This window comes from Engystomops pustulosus, chromosome 5, assembly GCF_040894005.1.
Source record: "Engystomops pustulosus chromosome 5, aEngPut4.maternal, whole genome shotgun sequence".
Lineage (NCBI taxonomy): Eukaryota > Metazoa > Chordata > Amphibia > Anura > Leptodactylidae > Engystomops > Engystomops pustulosus.
This window is the reverse complement of record NC_092415.1, coordinates 161,656,648-161,678,270: the sequence shown is the minus strand read 5'-3', so window position 1 is coordinate 161,678,270 and position 21,623 is coordinate 161,656,648. Positions and strand designations below refer to the sequence as shown.

Sequence of the window (21,623 nt, the reverse complement as noted above, 5' to 3'; positions counted from 1 at the left end):
GGCGCACAATTTGTGAATCGTGCCATAATCGTCGGCACTCCGTATTTCACATTCTAATCTAATCTATGGTTCTCTGTGTCTCTCAAAGTAATCACTGTAAGTTTAACCCCTTAAGAACACTTGTATTACACAGAAGACATCTGCTGATAACAGCCATGATTGGCTACAAAACTTTTAGAGGGTTTTACTGAAAATAAAAACCACGTGAAAACTGAGACAATCCCTGGCCTCATGGACATTATTCATTAGGGCCTTAATGGAAACCTACCACCAAGGATCTACCTATTACAAGCTGTGCGAACTTGACCGCAAATCCGGGTTCTGAGCATGTGCAGAGCACAGGCTGGCGGCTACGCGATCCCAGCTCAGAAACCGGAGCTACTGCGCATGTGCAAAACCCCGGGAACGTGGATAAGCACGCACTGCTCCTTGTAGCTGCATTCTGAAGATGTATTGGTCAGCATATCGCAAGAGGTTTCCGTATTGGTCAGCGCCATGTAGCCTCAGCTCCGGCTACTCCACGCGTCAGCAACCTCTTTAGTAAATGTGCATATAATGGCCATTAAAATTCTAAAAGATTTGGGGCACTAAAGGATTAGCCATCAAAAGTGCTTTCCTGCTACAGATTAGAGGAACCTGCCACCATATCTACTGGTAGATCCGTGCCATAATCTACTGTGAATCGTGCCATAATCGTCGGCACTCCGTATTTCTGGTACTCTGTCGGCCGGGTAAGTAAATGTGCCCCATTATGTATTACAACGTGCAAATAACACATTATAATTAGAGTTGAGCGAGTATACTCGTCCGAGCTTGATGCTCGTTCGAGTATTAAGGTACTCGAAACGGCTCGTTGCTCGGACGAGTATTTCCCCTGCTCGAGATCGAGCATTTAATTAAAAAAACACAGTGAAGAACAATGAAGAATAGAATAAAAACAGTGAACACAGGATCATTTAAGTGAAAAACACAGTGAAAAACACAGTGAAGAATAGATTACAGATGTTCGGCACATCTGCTTACTTGTCGGGAGATACGCGCGGAACGGTGCGAACAAAATAGTATGTGAAGAACAATATATATGTGTGAAGAACACATTGCAGAACACGGTGAGCAGGACAGAGACAACGAGGAGCAGCACAGAGACACCGGGGAGCAGCACGGAGACATGGTGCAGCGGCAGCACGAAGACATGGGGCAGCGGCAGCATGGAGACATCAGGCAGCGGCACGGAGCGGCACGGAGACATCGGGGCACGGAGACATCGGGGCACGGAGACATCGGGGAGCGGCGGGGAGTCGCACGGAGACATCGTTGCACGGAGACATCGGGGAGCGGCACGGAGACATCGGGGAGCGGCACGGAGACATCGGGGAGCGGCACGGAGACATCGGGGCACGGAGACATCGGGGCACGGAGACATCAGGGCACGGAGACATCGGGGCACGGAGACAGCGGGGCACGGAGACAGCGGGGCACGGAGACAGCGGGGCACGGAGACATCGGGGCACGGAGACAGCGGGGCACGGAGACAGCGGGGCACGGAGACATCGGGGCACGGAGACAGCGGGGCACGGAGACAGCGGGGCACGGAGACAGCGGGGCACGGAGACAGCGGGGCACGGAGACAGCGGGGCACGGAGACAGCGGGGCACGGAGACATCGGGGCACGGAGACATCGGGGCACGGAGACAGCGGGGCACGGAGACAGCAGGGCACGGAGACAGCGGGGCACGGAGACAGCGGGGCACGGAGACAGCGGGGCACGGAGACAGCGGGGCACGGAGACAGCGGGGCACGGAGACAGCGTATCTCCCGACAAGTAAGCAGATGTGCCGAACATCTGCAATCTATTCTTCACTGTGTTTTTCACTTAAATCATCCTATGTTCACTGTTTTTATTCTATTCTTCACTGTTCTTCACATCTGATAACTTGTCGGGAGATAATATACGCGCGGAACAGTGAAGAATAGATTGCAGATGTTTGCATACATCTGCTAACTTATCAGAAGACATTCTTTTTCAATTAATTAACACATTTTATTCCCGAACCATGGTCCCTTTGAAAAATGCTCGAGTCTCCCATTGACTTCAATGGGGCTCGTTATTCGAGACGAGCACTCGAGCATCTGGAAAAGTTCGTCTCGAATAACGAGCACTCGAGCATTTTAGTGCTCGCTCATCTCTAATTATAATGCATAGTGTAAAAAGAGACTAACGTTTTGCTGTGTTTTGTCTTTTCTTCTGGATATATATGTATCTTGAAATGATAAATAAAGAAAAAAAAGAGACAGCCTTTTAGAAGTTATATATTTATTTAAAGTATAAAATAGAATTCTGATTTCCTTTAAGAATCTGATGGTAAATTAAGGTTATCTCTGTGGGAATTTAGTATAAATTAGTTAGCTCCCAGACAAGTAATCTGCTGCATGAGTTTGGATAGGTAGAATTGTTCCATTTAAAAAACTTTACAAATTACGGGGAGGAGTAGGACTTACTGAATGGAAGGCTGATCTCTTTTTAACCTTAAGTTTATACATGACTGTATTTTGTATTCTCTAAACTCTATTGAATAAAGTAAATGTGAATCTGTCCACCTTCATCATATAACTGCAAACAGTACAGTTAATTCTTTCATAAACAGAAGACACATTAGCAATGTGTAGCAGATAATAACACATTACCGGGAAGTGTTACTTAAATTAATCTTATGTGCAGTATTCTCCTGGTGTTTTAACACTCAGATCTCACCTTGTATGACCTAAATCTTTCTGGATTAGGTGCAAACGTAGTGACATGAAAAAGGACCTAGACTTAATAGTATGCTATCATAAACATCCAGATGGCGTAAATAATTTGCATATTATTGAGCCTCAGCAGAAAAAGATAATGGAAACATCTAATTTTTAATTGGCAAAGAGTTCTGCACATAATGTGCTGCTTTGCCCTTATTAAACTTGAACTGAGGTCAGAAGTTTCCAAAACAACATAAAAATGTTTGGAGATCAGAAACATTGTGCTTCGTGTTTCCATTCCAGTCCTCCTGACCTTTAAAGAAATAGGATGGCAAAATATATTCCCAACATCAATACCGGCATTTCCCGATTTACATGACGACCCCTAGATACAAACAAACCTCTGTGCCCACTAAAGCTCAAATGAAGCTCTCTGGATGCTGCTAATTTACTGAACTTTAGTCCCAGGCTCCGATGATCATTGGTTAGGTGTCTGCAAAGAAGCTTTATTGTAAATCTTTGATCCCTTGTCAACCCCAAATTCTCAAAATCCAATAGTCACAGGCGATCCTCCCCTCTGACATTCATCCAATCCAGAGCAGGACAAGCAATAAAACCAATCTTTCCCAAAACCAGAGATCCTATCATAAAAATTAATGGTCTGTCGATAAGATTCTATCTACATCCATTAACAAGGTCAGTAAGAGGTAATGGCCTCGGGCTCTAAGGTCACAGATAGAAAGACCCCTCTTGCTATACAAATCAAAGGAATATGTGGCATAATTCATATTTTGGCCACATTCCTTCTTATAATAATTGCATTCACCTCTCTACTGTTAATGTGTTGAAGGCCAAGGGATAGCTTCACAGTAACAAAGATCAATTAAATAACTCCCAAAATATTAATACTCATGATTACTATGTATTCGTGCGGGACATCAAGAGAGAAACGATGGAATCAAGACCAAGGCTGTAGGGTGCTAACATAGCAAGATATCAGTATATAAAGCTTCTGAGCCATACAAGTGGTCATAAACCCTAATTAAAAAAAGCAATAACCAGGTTCTAAGCCTCTTTTGTATAATCACAGGTAGGAGGGTTGGGGGGATGTGATCATATTTAGGTAGAAATTTGGAGATAGAAAATGGTCATTCTTTTGGGGATTCCTAGCGGATAGATGGATTGTGTATTTCTGCTTCCCCAGGCACCAGACTTACAACATCATGTAATATATTAAGTTCTGTTTTATCCCTTTTATTTTATCAAACTTTTATTTTAGCATTGTATTTGTGTGTTTAATTTTTACCATTTTTGTATCATAACCCCTTTTGTATATATGCACTGTTTTTTTATATTAAAACGTTAACTTAATAAGAGACTTCTTGTGTTCTATCGATACTATAACTTAGAAAAGATGTTACCTGAAGTGATTGATTTAATTAGTGAGTGTTATATTGTAATTGGGCATAACTTATGCAAGGTGTCTCTGGGAAAATATGCAAAGTTTTCCAGAATGGAATAAGGAAAACCATGCATCTTTTAGCTACCTTGTAAGGCAGCATATATGACATCAAGCATGACCTACAAGAGGCCTTATTACATAATGTAATATTCAAACCAGTATATCTATTAAAGAAGGAAGACTCCCAACTGTAGACAGCACTATTTTGACCTGATTGGGTCTCCTGAATACAACATTGAGTGAGAGCCTTGTGAATAGTGTCGGGAAGTAAGAGTTCTCCTTCCGGAAACTGCCAATTATGGATTTTCCTAGAATCCCCCTAGTGGAGCATCAATGGCTATAAGATTCTACACGCCTACACAGGGACCTTAATTGGCAGTCTCTGCAAGGGGTCACCAGTCTTATATATCATGAGTGGTGGCATCTAAATTCATTTAGGTTCTGGAAGGCGGAGAGCTCTCACAGGGAAGCCAGCATGACCCAATAGTTTCCTAGTTTCCCTTCTGTAACCCAAGTCCCTGACAGGGACCGAAAAGTAATTTGTCTGGAGTTACACTTAAAGAATATACCTATTCCAAATTACATACAAATTCAACTTAAGAACAATACTGCCTGTATACTGGAGTTGTGAATCTAATCTAATCTATGGTTCTCTGTGTCTCTCAAAGTAATCACTGTAAGTTTAACCCCTTAAGAACACTTGTATTACACAGAAGACATCTGCTGATAACAGCCATGGTTGGCTACAAAACTTTTAGAGGGTTTTACTGAAAATAAAAACCACGTGAAAACTGAGACAATCCCTGGCCTCATGGACATTATTCATTAGGGCCTTAATGGAAACCTACCACCAAGGATCTACCTATTACAATACATCTTCAGTGGGTAGCTACGAGCAGCTGTGCGAACTTGACCGCAAATCCGGGTTCTGAGCATGTGCAGAGCACAGGCTGGCGGCTACGCGATCCCAGCTCAGAAACCGGAGCTACTGCGCATGTGCAAAACCCCGGGAACGTGGATAAGCACGCACTGCTCCTTGTAGCTGCATGCTGAAGATGTATTGGTCAGCATATCGCAAGAGGTTTCCGTATTGGTCAGCGCCATGTAGCCTCAGCTCCGGCTACTCCACGCGTCAGCAACCTCTTTAGTAAATGTGCATATAATGGCCATTAAAATTCTAAAAGATTTGGGGCACTAAAGGATTAGCCATCAAAAGTGCTTTCCTGCTACAGATTAGAGGAACCTGCCACCATATCTACTGGTAGATCCGAGGTGGTAGGTTTCCTTTTAAAGAGACTGGCTCAGCCCTCCAGTGTACGATGTACTTGACACAATCACTTTTGGTCATTAAGGCCCGGAAGCCCATGAGATTGGAAAGCATTGCTGCAACTGGGGATCTTCGGGAAAAGTGAATATTTTTTATTTTAATAAAAAACGTACTCTTCTCTTTAAAAAAAATATCATCCACAGACTGTAGGGAAAAAAGACACAGAAAAAAACATTGGTGAATAATTTTTGTGCTGTAGATTTTTTTGTAGAAAGGCTGCTGTGGATCTGTAGAGGACATACAATAGTAATGTTCAAATGCAGTCATCCATTCAAATCCCTATATTTGCCCATACAGCAAAATAATCTAAAAACATCACAACTGCACATAAGTAGGGGTGATAATGATTAAGGAGGGTGTGACAGAATTATGATGTTTTGAGCAGGAAATTATGATGTCTGTTCCTTGCTAAGTAAAAGAGAGAAACTTGTGCAAGCGGTCTTAGTACATTTGGCTAAAAACACGCAGCTTATGACGCATGTTCCTTGCTGATCATATCTTAGAGTCTAGCCAACTGTTGGGTGGGGCAACCATTGTGGCAGAGTGTCTAAGGTGATACACTAATAAATCCTAATATTGTCTTACTATCATTGTTTTATTACTTTGCTGGGTATAAAAGTCTCATTTGATAGTGTTAATAAATTTGATTTATTACAACCAATTTTGGGCGGGAATCTGAACTAGGGCTCCAAACTTGGATCACTGCCCAATCAGTAATGTGTTCTTCTTGACAAGTCTTTGATTGGCAAAATAGCTCTATATTGCGCATCCCGGCCACATGGCACGTTCATGCTGTGGTAAGACATGGCAGCCTCACTGCATCGCGACCATGTTTAATAGGAGTCAATGGGCAAATGCACAAATGGCTGCTAGCTCATGGCCCCCATATACGGCCACGTGCATGTTTTTTAACTATGATTTTTAACTATGATTTGTAAAGCGCTACGGAATATGATGTTGTTATATAAATAAAGATTCTTCTTCTTATTATATTATTTCCTGAACAAACCAACAAAAATTGTTGTAAAGCAGCTCAGCTCCAATTCAAAGGAGCGGTACTTTAGTAACACTGCTCAGTCACTACACAGAGCAGTACAGTTCATGTCATAAACAATGTTTAATGAAAAAAGTTAAACAATATTTATTTCAAAATGTCAAATTTTCCATATACAGTAAAATTAAGTTCGAATGAGTAGCATGAGAAAAACCTAAACAGATATGACATCTAATGCCTAGCGGTATGGATAAACTCTTTAGCACCCATGGAACACATAGGAGGAATTAAAAAAAAATCTAAATCTTAGATCACTGCTGTCAGATAGCCCACAGTGATTAGAAACATGCAAATTGAATAAAAATTGATGATATATTAGCCTCTGGCCTTCTTAGTCTTATTATCCTAGATTCTGTAAAATAATCTGATGTCCCATACCCTGAAGTGTATAACACCATACACAGTATGATCAATAGAGGTGAGTTGCATATATTATTCCACATTGTATTTTATTGCAGTAAGGGGACAGCCACTGGTCTGTAAATCTTCGGCTATTGATAAGTTTAGGGCAGATAGTGTGCCATGCTGATATAACCTAACCAGGGGTTGTGGCTTTTTAAAAAACACATTACCATGGAGCAAAATTCACATCTGTGTATATAAGCATAAAAATACTATGTCACAAATGGATCTAATAATTAAGGGGTTGTGCCTGTTATGGCCGGACACATAGCATGACCAAACAAACCCGCAATATGGCAGCATCAAAATTAGCAAGAACTAAGGATTTTTTGTGGCGAGTTTTTCACATCTATGTCATTTTGTCATCACAGATTTCTGATTGAATTGCAATCTGTCTTTGATTTGGCTTTATATATATCATTTTATTTTTATTGTTCATATTAGTCAATATTAGCTCAAAATAGCCTTCAAGACAACAGTTATTGTAAAGGATGTCTACCAGTAAAATCCATCATGATAATCCAGAAAGACTTACTCCAAGCACTTACACTGTGGTAGTCTTCTTTTATGTGCTATTAATGGCCTCTTCTGTCTAAAATCAACTATTAAAATTATGCAAATGAGCCAGAGGGGCTTTGGGGGGCGTTGCCACAGGTCTGCTGTGCTGCAGCTTCACAGGCATTTCCACTGTGCATGAGCACCCCGCCCTCATGTACTGAAACTTCATTTGCTGCCATGAGATTACAGCAGATATATCAGTGGGGAGGGAGCAGAGAGGAGGTGAAATAAAATGTGAAACCAGAGCATGCCCCCCAGTGCCCTTATGGATCATTGGCATAATTTTAAAAGTTGATTTTAGAAGAAAGAAAGCCATGAATAAACTGATATAAGAATATTAACAGTCACAGTGCTTCAGGTTTATAATGATTTTGGTAGATTTCCTTTAACAATTATAAAAATTTTTTTTACATTTTTAGCCAAATGATTTTCCTCTTTAAATGGAATGTTGAATGCATATATCCATAATTCACAGTTAAAGGTATACAGGCGGTCCCCTACTTAAGAACACCTGACTTACATACGACCCTTAGTTACAAACGGAACTCTGGATTTTGGTAATTTACTGTACTTTAGTCCTAGGCTACAATAAAAAGCTTTAACAGTTATCAATGGTGCCAGTAATTAAGAGTTATTGATTATCCCGGTTCTTATGACAATCCAACATTTTTAAAATCCAATTGTCACAGAGAGCAAACACATTTTTAATGGGGTTACAATAATAAAGTATACGGTTCTGACTTACATACAAACTCAACTTAAGAACAAACCTACAGAACCTATCTTGTTTGTAACCCGGGGACTGCTTGTATAGATAAATTTGCTAAAACTCGGATTCATAAAATATCTAATCTTCTTTTAAATAAATATTTCGTAAAACCCCCTCCATGCTTACAACATAAAATCCATTATTGTTATATTCAATAGTTTCTGTTTTACAGACTGATTCTTACAGTAAGTACGGTAATAAGGAGTTATGTAGCTATGGTAAAAGCTATGAGCGTATACCTGACATGCTGCTAGGCATTATGGATAGGTGGATCCGTGCATTCTTCTAAGCATCACAAGTAACCTAAGGAAGGAAAGAAGACATTTTTAATAATTTCCAAGTATGATTATGAAATATAGATGGTTAGGTATTGTTCGTTTAGTTTGATAGCATTGCTGGTAAATAATACTGAGAAAAGGGTTAAAAATATGTTTATACATCTGTCTATATCATAATACAGACAGTGGCCTACTGTCCTTTACTGTACTTTTGCCTATGGCCACAATAAACAGCGATAACACTTACCAAAGCTGTCTGCAATGAAGATTAATTGTTAATCCTGGTTCTTATGACAATCCAACATTTGTAAAATCCAAATGTCACAGAGACCAAAAAAAATTGCGTGGAGGTGCAATTATAAGATATACAGTTCTGACTTACATACAAATTCAACTTAAGAACCAACCTACAGAACCTAGCTTGTATGTAACCCGGGGACTGACTGTAATAAAATCTTAGGTGTAAAGAGTTGATGAAATGTTTGAAATGTGTAATAAAAGTGCTAGTTATGCAACAACTGTTATTTAACAATTTATTCAACAGTATGACAGCACTATACAGAACAGTATGACAGCACTATACAGAACAGTATGACAGCACTATACAGATCAGTATGACAGCACTATACAGATCAGTATGACAGCACTATACAGATCAGTATGACAGCACTGTGATCAGTATGACAGCACTATACAGAACAGTATGACATCCCTATACAGATCAGTATGACAGCACTATACAGAACAGTATGACAGCACTATACAGAACAGTATGACAGCACTATACAGATCAGTATGACAGCACTATACAGATCAGTATGACAGCACTATACAGATCAGTATGACAGCACTATACAGATCAGTATGACAGCACTATACAGATCAGTATGACAGCACTGTGATCAGTATGACAGCACTATACAGAACAGTATGACATCACTATACAGATCAGTATGACAGCACTATACAGAACAGTATGACAGCACTATACAGAACAGTATGACAGCACTATACAGATCAGTATGACAGCACTATACAGATCAGTATGATAACACTATACAGATTAGTATAATAGCACTATACAGATCAGTATGACAGCACTATACAGAACAGTATGACAGCACTATACAGATCAGTATGACAGCACTATACAGAACAGTATGACAGCACTATACAGATCAGTATGACAGCACTATACAGATCAGTATGATAACACTATACAGATTAGTATGACAGCACTGTGATCAGTATGACAACTCTATACAGCTTAGTATGACAGCACTATACAGATCAGTATGAAAACACTATACAGATCAGTATGACAGCACGATACAGATCAGTATGAAAGCACTATACAGATCAGTATGACAGCACTATACAGATCAGTATGACAACACTGTGATCAGTATGACAGCACTATACAGATCAGTATGACAGCACTATACAGATCAGTATGACCGCACTATACAGATCAGTATGATAACACTATACAGATCAGTATGACAACACTGTGATCAGTATGACAGCACTATACAGAGCAGTATGACAGCCCTATTCAGAGCAGTATGACAGCACTATACAGATCAGTATGACAACACTGTGATCAGTATGACAGCACTATACAGAGCAGTATGACAGCACTATACAGATCAGTATGACATCACTATACGGATCAGTATGACAGCACTATACAGAACAGTATGACAGCACTATACAGAACAGTATGACAGCACTATACAGAACAGTATGACAGCACTATACAGATCAGTATGACAGCACTATACAGATCAGTATGACAGCACTGTGATCAGTATGACAGCACTATACAGAACAGTATGACATCACTATACAGATCAGTATGACAGCACTATACAGAACAGTATGACAGCACTATACAGAACAGTATGACAGCACTATACAGATCAGTATGACAGCACTATACAGATCAGTATGACAGCACTATACAGATCAGTATGACAGCACTGTGATCAGTATGACAGCACTATACAGAACAGTATGACATCACTATACAGATCAGTATGACAGCACTATACAGAACAGTATGACAGCACTATACAGATCAGTATGACAGCACTATACAGATCAGTATGAGAGCACTATACAGATCAGTATGATAACACTATACAGATTAGTATAACAGCACTATACAGATCAGTATGACAGCACTATACAGAACAGTATGACAGCACTATACAGATCAGTATGACAGCACTATACAGATCAGTATGACAGCACTATACAGAACAGTATGACAGCACTATACAGATCAGTATGACAGCACTATACAGATCAGTATGACAGCACTATACAGAACAGTATGACAGCACTATACAGAACAGTATGACAGCACTATACAGATCAGTATGACAGCACTATACAGAACAGTATAACAGCACTATACAGAACAGTATGATAACACTATACAGATTAGTATAACAGCACACAGCACTGTGATCAGTATGACAGCACTATACAGATCAGTATGACAGCACTATACAGCTCAGTATGACAGCACTATACAGATCAGTATGAAAGCACTATACAGATCAGTATGACAGCACGATACAGATCAGTATGAAAGCACTATACAGATCAGTATGACAGCACTATACAGATCAGTATGACAGCACGATACAGATCAGTATGAAAGCACTATACAGATCAGTATGACAGCACTAAACAGATCAGTATGACAGCACTATACAGATCAGTATGACAACACTGTGATCAGTATGACAGCACTATACAGATCAGTATGACAGCACTATACAGATCAGTATGATAACACTATACAGATCAGTATGACAACACTGTGATCAGTATGACAGCACTATACAGAGCAGTATGACAGCCCTATTCAGAGCAGTATGACAGCACTATACAGATCAGTATGACAGCACTATACAGATCAGTATGACAACACTGTGATCAGTATGACAGCACTATACAGAGCAGTATGACAGCACTATACAGATCAGTATGACATCACTATACGGATCAGTATGACAGCACTATACGGATCAGTATGACAGCACTATACAGAGCAGTATGACAGCACTATACAGATCAGTATGACAGCACTATACAGATCAGTATAACAGCACACAGCACTGTGATCAGTATGACAGCACTATACAGATCAGTATAACAGCACACAGCACTGTGATCAGTATGACAGCACTATACAGATCAGTATGACAGCACTATACGGATCAGTATGACAGCACTATACAAAGCAGTATGACAGCATTATACAGAACAGTATGACAGCACTATACAGATCAGTATGACAACACTGTGATCAGTATGACAGCACTATACGGATCAGTATGACAGCACTATACAAAGCAGTATGACAGCATTATACAGAACAGTATGACAGCACTATACAGATCAGTATGACAGCGCACAGCACTGTGATCAGTAGGACAGCACTATACACATCAGTATGACAGCACTATACGGATCAGTATGACAGCACTATACACATCAGTACATCCATGCCAAGTGACGAGCAGTCTAACATCTTACTTTTTTACAGCAAGGAGTAGCAAATGATGAAGGTATGTTTTTGGATACCAAGGTGAGTGAGACTGTGGGAACGAATGGAGAATCGGCGCTCTAAAGACCTTGAAACTTTTACCCGAAATGGAAAATCATTGGATAACTTATTAATAGAAGCTTCTATCTGGCTTCTCTCCCGGGCTGCACATCCTTTTTTAATACCAATACTTTTTGAATGCTTTCAAAGTCTACAATCCAAAAGAACTCTCAGCAAAAAAACAATGGAGTTTTTAAGAATCACATACAGCCCATGGAAATTGGCCTCATCCCATAGACTGCACACTTTGTACATTTTTCAATATTTTCAAAAATATGATGCAAGGACTTCCCATCTGCTGGCCGGACTACAATTCCAGAACTGTAACAGTTATAGGGAGCCTGTCACCAGCAACTCCCCTTCCCCCCAAAAGAAACACACACAGTAACAATTACTCTAAAATACAGTTTTATTTATGTCCTCTGTTAGTAAAGATTCAGTCATAGAGGAGGGGAGCTCCAGAATAGAGTCATGCGACCCCCCGCCCAACTACTGCTGACACTGCTAATCAGGAATTCGAAAGTTGAGAGAGGCATGCTGTATGTGACTTGCTGAAGAAAGTTCCTGAGGAAGGGGTGATTAAGGGAGTTGAAAGAGACATTAGCTGTGTGCTACTTGCTGAAGAGAAATCAAGTCCCTCATTCCACCGATCCTTCAGGAATACTATTCAGTGAGTCACACACTGCCCACAACTCCTTTAGTTCATTCATTCCTACCTCAGGAATTCTCTTCAATGAGTCACTCACTGCCAGAGTCTCTCTCAAGTCCATTATTCCCCATTCCTGAAGGGGGGCGGGTTAGCAGTGGCAGTTAGAAGACCGGGTAGCTGGACTTTATACTGTGAAGCAAATCCACGTATAATAAACTATGAGATCAGATTACATTTCATATAGATAGCCTATGAGTAGAAGTCTTGTTCGGATTCATTTTATAGTCACAGAATTGTCCTTACAAACATCTTAGGATATGTTAGGCAATGAGTGACTGTAAAGCAAAGTCCATCCATTTACCATCAGCTCTTATTAAAAAAAAGGATTTACAAACATTTAATTAGGCATTGGACATAGGGGACAGATGGAGTTCATTTTAGAGGAGCCATTTAAAACATAGTGGCAGGATGCCCATAATTGACTAAATACAAAAGAACATGTTGTATCTTTAAGAGGAATATTTTAAAACTGCCCTTGAATCTGAATACTTTTTGATTGTTGCTATTTCAGTTGCAGTAGATTTGTATGTATTTAAGCAGCTACTACTAACAATGTCTGATTTGTATTCTGTTTTTTGTAGAGTGTTTCTGAATGATTCAACCACTGCTGTCAACATTTCACCTAAGAAATGACATCTTGTATTTAGTGAGAAAAAGGAAAACTTCAAAGTTTTTCAAAAACTCACATTTTTGTAAGTCAAAAAACATACAAAATTACATACAAAAACATACAAAACTTAAACAACCCCTGACTGCCTGACAATGTAGATTGAGTGCATAAACAGTATAGGTTATATAGAAGGGCACACATACATCATTATGCTTTTATGTGTCTGAAATATGCATTATTATGACACTTTGCCCAATAAAAATATTCACAAAAGTTAAAAAGCACTCTTATCCAAAAGTTGTATTTAAAGCGTACCTGTAAAGTTACTGACAAAAATAGTCTTGGCACAACTGGAGAGAACCTTTGATAACAATTCCAACGATACTTGTTTCATGCTGCATCTTCATAGCCTGAAATATTACAGGTATATTTAAAGAGAACCTACCACCACGATTCTACCTATAAAGGTAGATCGGGTGGTAGGTGCATGTATGGGACTTGAGAATTGCCCTTTTTCGAGATAATACTCACGTCCTGGCTGTCTTTTTGAAATCTTTATTGCCCTAATATGTTTATTTTGTAAAGCGGCTACTGTGGGCGTGGAGTAGCTGTATATGAGACTACTCCACCCCCCAGTAGCCTCTTTGCTCCTCCTACCCTGAGATCTTTGCTGCGCAGCTCCTCGTAGCGTGCACAGAACACCAGCTTCTCGGATGAGAAGCTTCACACCGAAGATCTCAGGGTAGGAGGAGCAAAGAGGCTACTGGGGCGTGGAGTAGCCGCAATGCAGTGCCCTCTGCTGAAGTCAGACATTGCCAACACCCATTTTGTCACTGTACCCTGTTGTACGGGCACAGGGGGGCACTTGGAAGTGTGTTGTTTCGTTTTTTGGAGGGCAAATATAGCTGAAAAAGTTTTCATGTGTCAGGATGCATTTGGAGAGCCCTAATGGTACCAAAACAGAGGAAAGCCCCAACAAGAGACACCATTTTGGAAAGTACACCCCTTGGAGAGTTTAACAAGGTGTAATTTGTGTATTTGCCCTAACAGGTGTTTGATTCAATTAGGCCCCAAAAAGGAAAAAGGTGAAAATTTTCTCAAAAAAGTCACTTTTACCCCAAATTTTTGTAAGCCACAAGGGATAAAAGATGAATCAACCCCCATAAATGTGTAAAACTATTTATCCTAAGCACAGAACTGCACCACTTTTGCATATAAAGTGTTATATGGGTACACAGTAGGGCTCAGAAGGGAAAAAGGGGCTTTGGCCTTCTAGAAGCCAGATTTGACAGACATCCTTTACATGTGTCAGGATGCATTTGGAGAGCCCTAGTGGTACCAAAACAGAGGGGAACCCCAACAAGTGTCACCATTTTGAAAAGTCCACCCTTTGGAGAATTTAGCAAGGTGTAATATGTGTATTTGCCCCTACAGGTGTTTGCTTCAATTAAGTCCCTAAATGGAAAAAGATGAAAATTTTCCCAAAAAAGTCACTTTTATGGCTAATTTTTGAATCCCATAAGGCATTAAAGATGAAACAACCCCAAAAAATGTGTACTAGCATTTCTCCCGAGTATAAAATTGCCCCACACATGCAAATAAACAGACATCCTTTACATGTGTCAGGATGCATTTAGAGTGCCATAGTGGTACCAAAACAGAGGGGAACCCCAACAAGTCTCACCATTTTGGAAAGCACACCCCTTTGAGAATTTAGCAAGGTGTAATACGTGTATTTGTCCATAAAGGTGTTGGATTTAATTAGGACTTAAAAAGGAAAAAGGTGTAAATATTCCTATAATGGTCATTTTACTCCTAATTTTTATAGCGACAAGGGATAAAAAATGTAATAACCCCCTAAAATGTGTAAACCTATTTCTCTCGAGTGTAGAAGTACCTCACATGTGTATATAAAATGTTGTATGGGCGCACAGTAAAAGGAAAGGGGGATGTTTGCCTTTTAGAAGCCAAATTTGAAAGAAATGTTTTACATGCATTTGAAGAACCCTAGTGGTATGAAACAGATAAGAATTCGAAAAGTGACCCTAATTTTTGAACGCACACCCCTTAGAGAATTTCGCAATGTGTAATATATGTATTTGCCCCTACAGGTGAATGATCTAATTGGCCCTAAAAATTAAAAAGGTGAACATTTTCCTATACATGTCAGTTTTACCCCTAATTTATGTAAGCCACAAGGGATAATATATGAAATAACCCCGAAAGAGGTGTAAAACTATTTCTCACGTAGAAGTACCCCACATGTGCATATAAAATGCTTTATGGGCGCACAGTAGAGGAAAAGAGGGATGTTTGTCTTTTAGAATGCCAAATTTGACAGAAATTCTTCACATGTGTCAGGATACATTTGGAGAGCCGTAGTGGTACCAAAACAGAGGAAAATCCGAAAAGTGACCCTAATTGTTGAATGTACACACCTTGGGGAATTTAGCAAGGTGTAATGAGCATTTTGAACATATAGGTGGTTTCCAAATATGATGTACAATGGAGTCCAAGATGGAAATTGCAATTATTTCTGGAAAGTTCAGTGCCCATTATGGGGTGCCCGTTACAGGGCGCCCGTTATGGGGTGCCCATTATGTGATGCACAGTTTGTGCCACTGTAAAATGTCAGCTTTCTGATTAGGACGCCATATTTCCTTATGAGAGAAAGGCCCAACATGTGATCCTAAACTCTAGCCAGAAAGTCCAGCAGGGCTCCGGAATGATAAAGCACTTGGAATATAAATAAATAATAATAATAATAAATAAATGAATAAATAAAGAACTTGGAGATATATAAAGGATGAGCTAACAAATCTAGAGACTTAGAGGGGAAATAGAAAACCTAAATAAAAAACCTGCAAACTACATCCCCCAATGAAATAATGGAGGGGTATAGGGAGCAATGTGACCTAACAGTTGTTACAATTATTCATTTTACCGAAATGAATTCACAACAGGTTGGGCATGAATTGTGAATGTGTTGCGTATAAGGAGGTGGAATATACCAGGGGACCAACTAAACTTTTGTCACTCTGGAGTTGTCGCAGGTCTCTTAGTAGTATATAGTGTCCATCCTAACTCCTCTTTTGGAACAGACTCTTTATTGAGTCCTACCATTAGAAGCAGCAGAATTCACCGGGAAAATGCTGTCCTGGCAAAACACAGGAACATCTAATCCAGAGGTACTGGGGCCCCGTCCTTCTTGTCCCAATATTAGTTTCCTAATATCTTCCTCTTGAAAACTGAGAAATGATACGGCAGGACCTGCACATTGGAACAGCTCGTAAGAGTTGTACAGCATAATCTGTACAATGTACACGGCCAGCGCTTTTGTACCATATCTTCGTTTTTTGTAGGGAAATTATCGCCAAAGTGGTACTCTCTATAGTCTTTCTGACGTATCTAGGTAGCCCACATTTTGTGGTTAGCAAGTTATTAGCCTGGTACTAGGAATACGGTACCGTTCTCACATTGAACATATTTAGCTGTGATCTATGATTTGATATACTGCGACATAATGTTATTATCACACTCTTTTACAGTCTGCCACAATGATAGCTGCTAGGAGAACAAGTAGTGATCAGATTATTCTATGTTAGTTAAGCTTTTTCTATGTTCCATGAGAACTATTGGCTGTGCTGGCACATACCCTCTTCCAAGATGGCGTCTTCCAACGCCGCTATGCTTGTGCGCATGCGCGACATGCGCATTACAGCATCTGCTCTCCTTGACTTCTCACAGACATGCGCAGTAGCGCTCTGAAGACGCGAACGGCGTCCATGTGTTTGACTATACCAGGAGGAGGTACCTACACAGGTGAACCATTAGAGCACTTTCTTTATACTATATGTAATTTATTTGTAATAATTATACGATCGGTTATGAAAAAGACCGCTGCACTAAGGTGAATTTATATGTCTGACTTATACACTGGATCACAACAGAATATGCACTGTATTATATGTATATGCTGATCACTTATGTTTGTTTACTAATACAATGATGTCATCACTATGTGACTATATATATCTCTGTAAATCATGACACAATTGGCTTGACAAAGGCTGGGAAACAGCCGAAACGTCGCACGAGGTGGAATAAAAACCACGTTTGTTTTCACTATATGGAGTGCTGCCGTTTTTCATTTTTTATACTTCATGGACTCTGCATGGTGAGAGTGCAGGATAGCACCCATAGATCAATCTTTTCTAAGTGACTGTGCTGCTTTCTCCCTTGAGAAAGCCAGTGGGCGAAACACGTGTTGGGGCTACACAGTGCACACCCGGTATCCTGGTATGGTAATGACTTTCTAGTATTGTTTTAGAGCCGTTCATGTTAGCAAGCTAAGGCTTGTATATAGCTGTTTTCTACCTCTAGTTACTAGGTCTCCTACTCCATACGGATTCATTTTATTCCCTATGGCACTTTGCTTGTTCTATATGTGGCTATGCACTGTTTTTAATCATGTATTCCCATTGTATAACTACCATGCTATGTAAATTTGCTGTTATTAATAATTTTTTGCATAACTAATAAAATTTATTTAATATTTACAATTGTTTGTGAGCATAGTACCAATTTGTATTTTTTGATATTTAATTTCTAATCAGCCAATCACATGGCGGCAACTCAGTGCATTTAGGCATGTAGACATGGTCAAGACAATCTCCTGCAGTTCAAACCGAGCATCAGTATGGGGAAGAAAGGTGATTTGAGTGCCTTTGAACGTGGCATGGTTGTTGGTGCCAGAAGGGCTGGTCTGAGTATTTCAGAAACTGCTGATCTACTGGGATTTTCACACACAACCATCTCTAGGGTTTACAGAGAATGGTCCGAAAAAGAAAAAACATCCAGTGAGCGGCAGTTCTGTGGGCGGAAATGCCTTGTTGATGCCAGAGGTCAGAGGAGAATGGGCAGACTGGTTCGAGCTGATAGAAAGGCAACAGTGACTCAAATCGCCACCCGTTACAACCAAGGTAGGCAGAAGAGCATCTCTGAACGCACAGTACGTCGAACTTTGAGGCAGATGGGCTACAGCAGCAGAAGACCACACCGGGTGCCACTCCTTTCAGCTAAGAACAGGAAACTGAGGCTACAATTTGCACAAGCTCATCGAAATTGGACAGTAGAAGATTGGAAAAACGTTGCCTGGTCTGATGAGTCTCGATTTCTGCTGCGACATTTGGATGGTAGGGTCAGAATTTGGCGTCAACAACATGAAAGTACGGATCCATCCTGCCTTGTATCAACGGTTCAGGCTGGTGGTGGTGGTGTCATGGTGTGGGGAATATTTTCTTGGCACTCTTTGGGCCCCTTGGTACCAATTGAGCATCGTTGCAACGCCACAGCCTACCTGAGTATTGTTGCTGACCATGTCCATCCCTTTATGATCACAATGTACCCAACAACTGATGGCTACTTTCAGCAGGATAATGCGCCATGTCATAAAGCTGGAATCATCTCAGACTGGTTTCTTGAACATGACAATGAGTTCACTGTACTCAAATGGCCTCCACAGTCACCAGATCTCAATCCAATAGAGCATCTTTGGGATGTGGTGGAACGGGAGATTTGCATCATGGATATGCAGCCGACAAATCTGCGGCAACTGTGTGATGCCATCATGTCAATATGGACCAAAATCTCTGAGGAATGCTTCCAGCACCTTGTTGAATCTATGCCACGAAGAATTGAGGCAGTTCTGAAGGCAAAAGGGGGTCGAACTCGTTACTAGCATGGTGTACCTAATAAAGTGGCCGGTGAGTGTATATATATATATATATATATATATATATATATATATATATATATATATATATATTATTCTAAAAACAATACTACTGGCTAGAAATCTTGTCTGCAACACCATATAGAACCCTTCTATTCACATGAAGCAAGATCTATTGAGTCATTCATATGTAGCATGGGAGCAGACAAGAAATAAAGTAATAGCACCACCTAGTGGATATGGAAAGCATGTCTCCATCAATTCTCTAAAAGTACAAAAAAAAAAAAAATCAACAAAATGACGGTTCAACCTGAAAACATATATGAATACACAGTATGTGTAGAGAAGAGACTATTTTTCCATCACTTTAAGCTATATAAAATTTCTTTTTTTACTTTAAATATCCAGAATGGCTGATGGCTGAATGTCCAAGTCAATGTTTGCAGTTCTGTTGTGTGCTTCTTTGGAAATGTTTCACAAATCATTTTTTCATGACATGTGAGACTTTAATGTGATAGGATAGTTTTATTAATTACATATTTTCTTTATAAATTAGCCGATAAATTACTACAAAATGTTAAGAAATACGTTATTTTGTCATTTTTCCGACAAAAGTAGGCGGAAGTAGCAAAATTGAATAAACTTTTACTAAATTATGTTATAAATACAGCATCATTCTATCACCCTTTCCCTAAGTTCAGCTACAGATGCAGCTTCTGCAATTCTGCACACTGTAAACTAATTATTTCCTGCAGCTTCTTCTACATTCTGCCTTCAGCTGACAGACTGGACGGGGACTGTCACAATTAACATGAGAATTTACCTTTTAACTCCTCCTAGAGCGCCCACAGAAAAAAGAAGTCTTTAGATGTTGCTGCAGATTTCTTCTGGTCCTGCGCTAATCACAGGAGCAGGACCAGGTCTCTGGCTGTCAGAGGCAATCGGAGACCCAAAGTCAGTGATGGCGAACCTTTTAGAGACCGAGTGCCCAAACTACAACCAGGTCCCACTTATTTACCCTGATGTGCCATTTTAATCAGTAACTTATTGCTACCTGTTCTTCCGCTTCTTTAATTGTATCGGCCCCCTGAGGCTACCAATACAGTTGAAAGAAGGAAGACAAATTCAGCCATCATTGGAGTTTCTCTACAGGGTCTCTCTGTTTTTAGGAAGAATGGTGAGTCCAGCAGGAAGACCTACAAAGATATTGCACTTCTTTCAACACCTTCTCACTTTTCCTGTAGTTCCAAACAGTCAATGAAGTGTTGCTGTAAAATAGTCATAAGTTGCCTAGGACTGCAGGAAGATTTTATAGATTTGGTCCTGTTTGTTGAACTCTGTCCTGGGATGATGGCCCAAGTGCCCTCAAAAAGGGCTCTGAGTGCCACCTCTGGTACCAGTGCCATAGTTGCCTCGCTTGCCCCAAACTATACATATATCAAAACGACAGTCACACTCTAAAGAATTCATTTATAATGGTCATTTTGAGTCAATTTTAAAGAGGACCTCTCACCCTGAAAAACGGCACTAGTGCCAAAACAAACACAGCAGTGTTACAATGATAGCATTATCGGAAACCTCCTATAATGTTAACATCACTGCGTCATGCTTCAGTCACCGCCCCTAATCGCGCCCCCAATCCCGCCCCCTCATGAATACGCCAGACTCCTTTGAGTCTGAAAAAATATATATACTAATTCCACCAAAAAGTGTTGTCAAGTCGCCCCCCCCACCACCAAAAAAAACTAAAGATGAAAACATTTACATCTTCTCTCAAAGCTGATTTTCTGTATTAAGCCACCATGCTTATCCGGAAGGTGTTGATCTTCTTCAGAGGAGGTTTATTTGGTCAATTTGTATTGACAGGTTACCTTTAAAACTGGAATCTTCTATATCAGTTTAATAAACATAAGAATCACCTACAGGCAGCCATCTTACTACATTTTGTGCATCAGTCTGTGCAGGGCCGATTCTAGCATATTTGCTGCCTGAGGAGAATATTAAAATACTGCCCCCCCTACACCTGTTCCATTACCTGCTCCTTGTTTAGTAAATGCTGAAAACTTTACTAACAATAAACATCCCCCCAGACAGTCTAACTGACACTGTGCGACTGACTACAGGTTCTGGGAGTCATTAGTGACATTTAGTACCTTATAGATGACAATCTCTTCCAGCAGGAGGACTTTAGTCCAGGTTCTCTGATGTATCATGGCTGAATTCACAGCCAGATATCTCCACCTTACATCCCTAAAAATACCACAGTCACTTACATTATAAAGTATCCTGGATAACAACACTGTGCTCCTAAATAATATATACCCTTCACACCATAATTGACCTCACTCTCCCACACATATAA

At 40.1% G+C, this 21,623-nt stretch overlaps 1 protein-coding gene across 3 annotated transcripts in view; it reads right to left on the bottom strand.

The window, feature by feature from the left end:
• THRB (thyroid hormone receptor beta) overlaps window positions 1–21,623 on the bottom strand; it is a 203,488-nt gene that overhangs the window by 33,446 nt on the left and 148,419 nt on the right. For all 3 annotated transcript variants that reach the window (XM_072153623.1, XM_072153622.1, XM_072153624.1), the window contains one exon: window positions 8,548–8,611. In XM_072153623.1, the coding sequence (XP_072009724.1) occupies window positions 8,548–8,566 (19 nt within the window). In that variant the 5' untranslated portion in view covers window positions 8,567–8,611. The remainder of the gene's footprint in view (window positions 1–8,547; window positions 8,612–21,623) is intronic.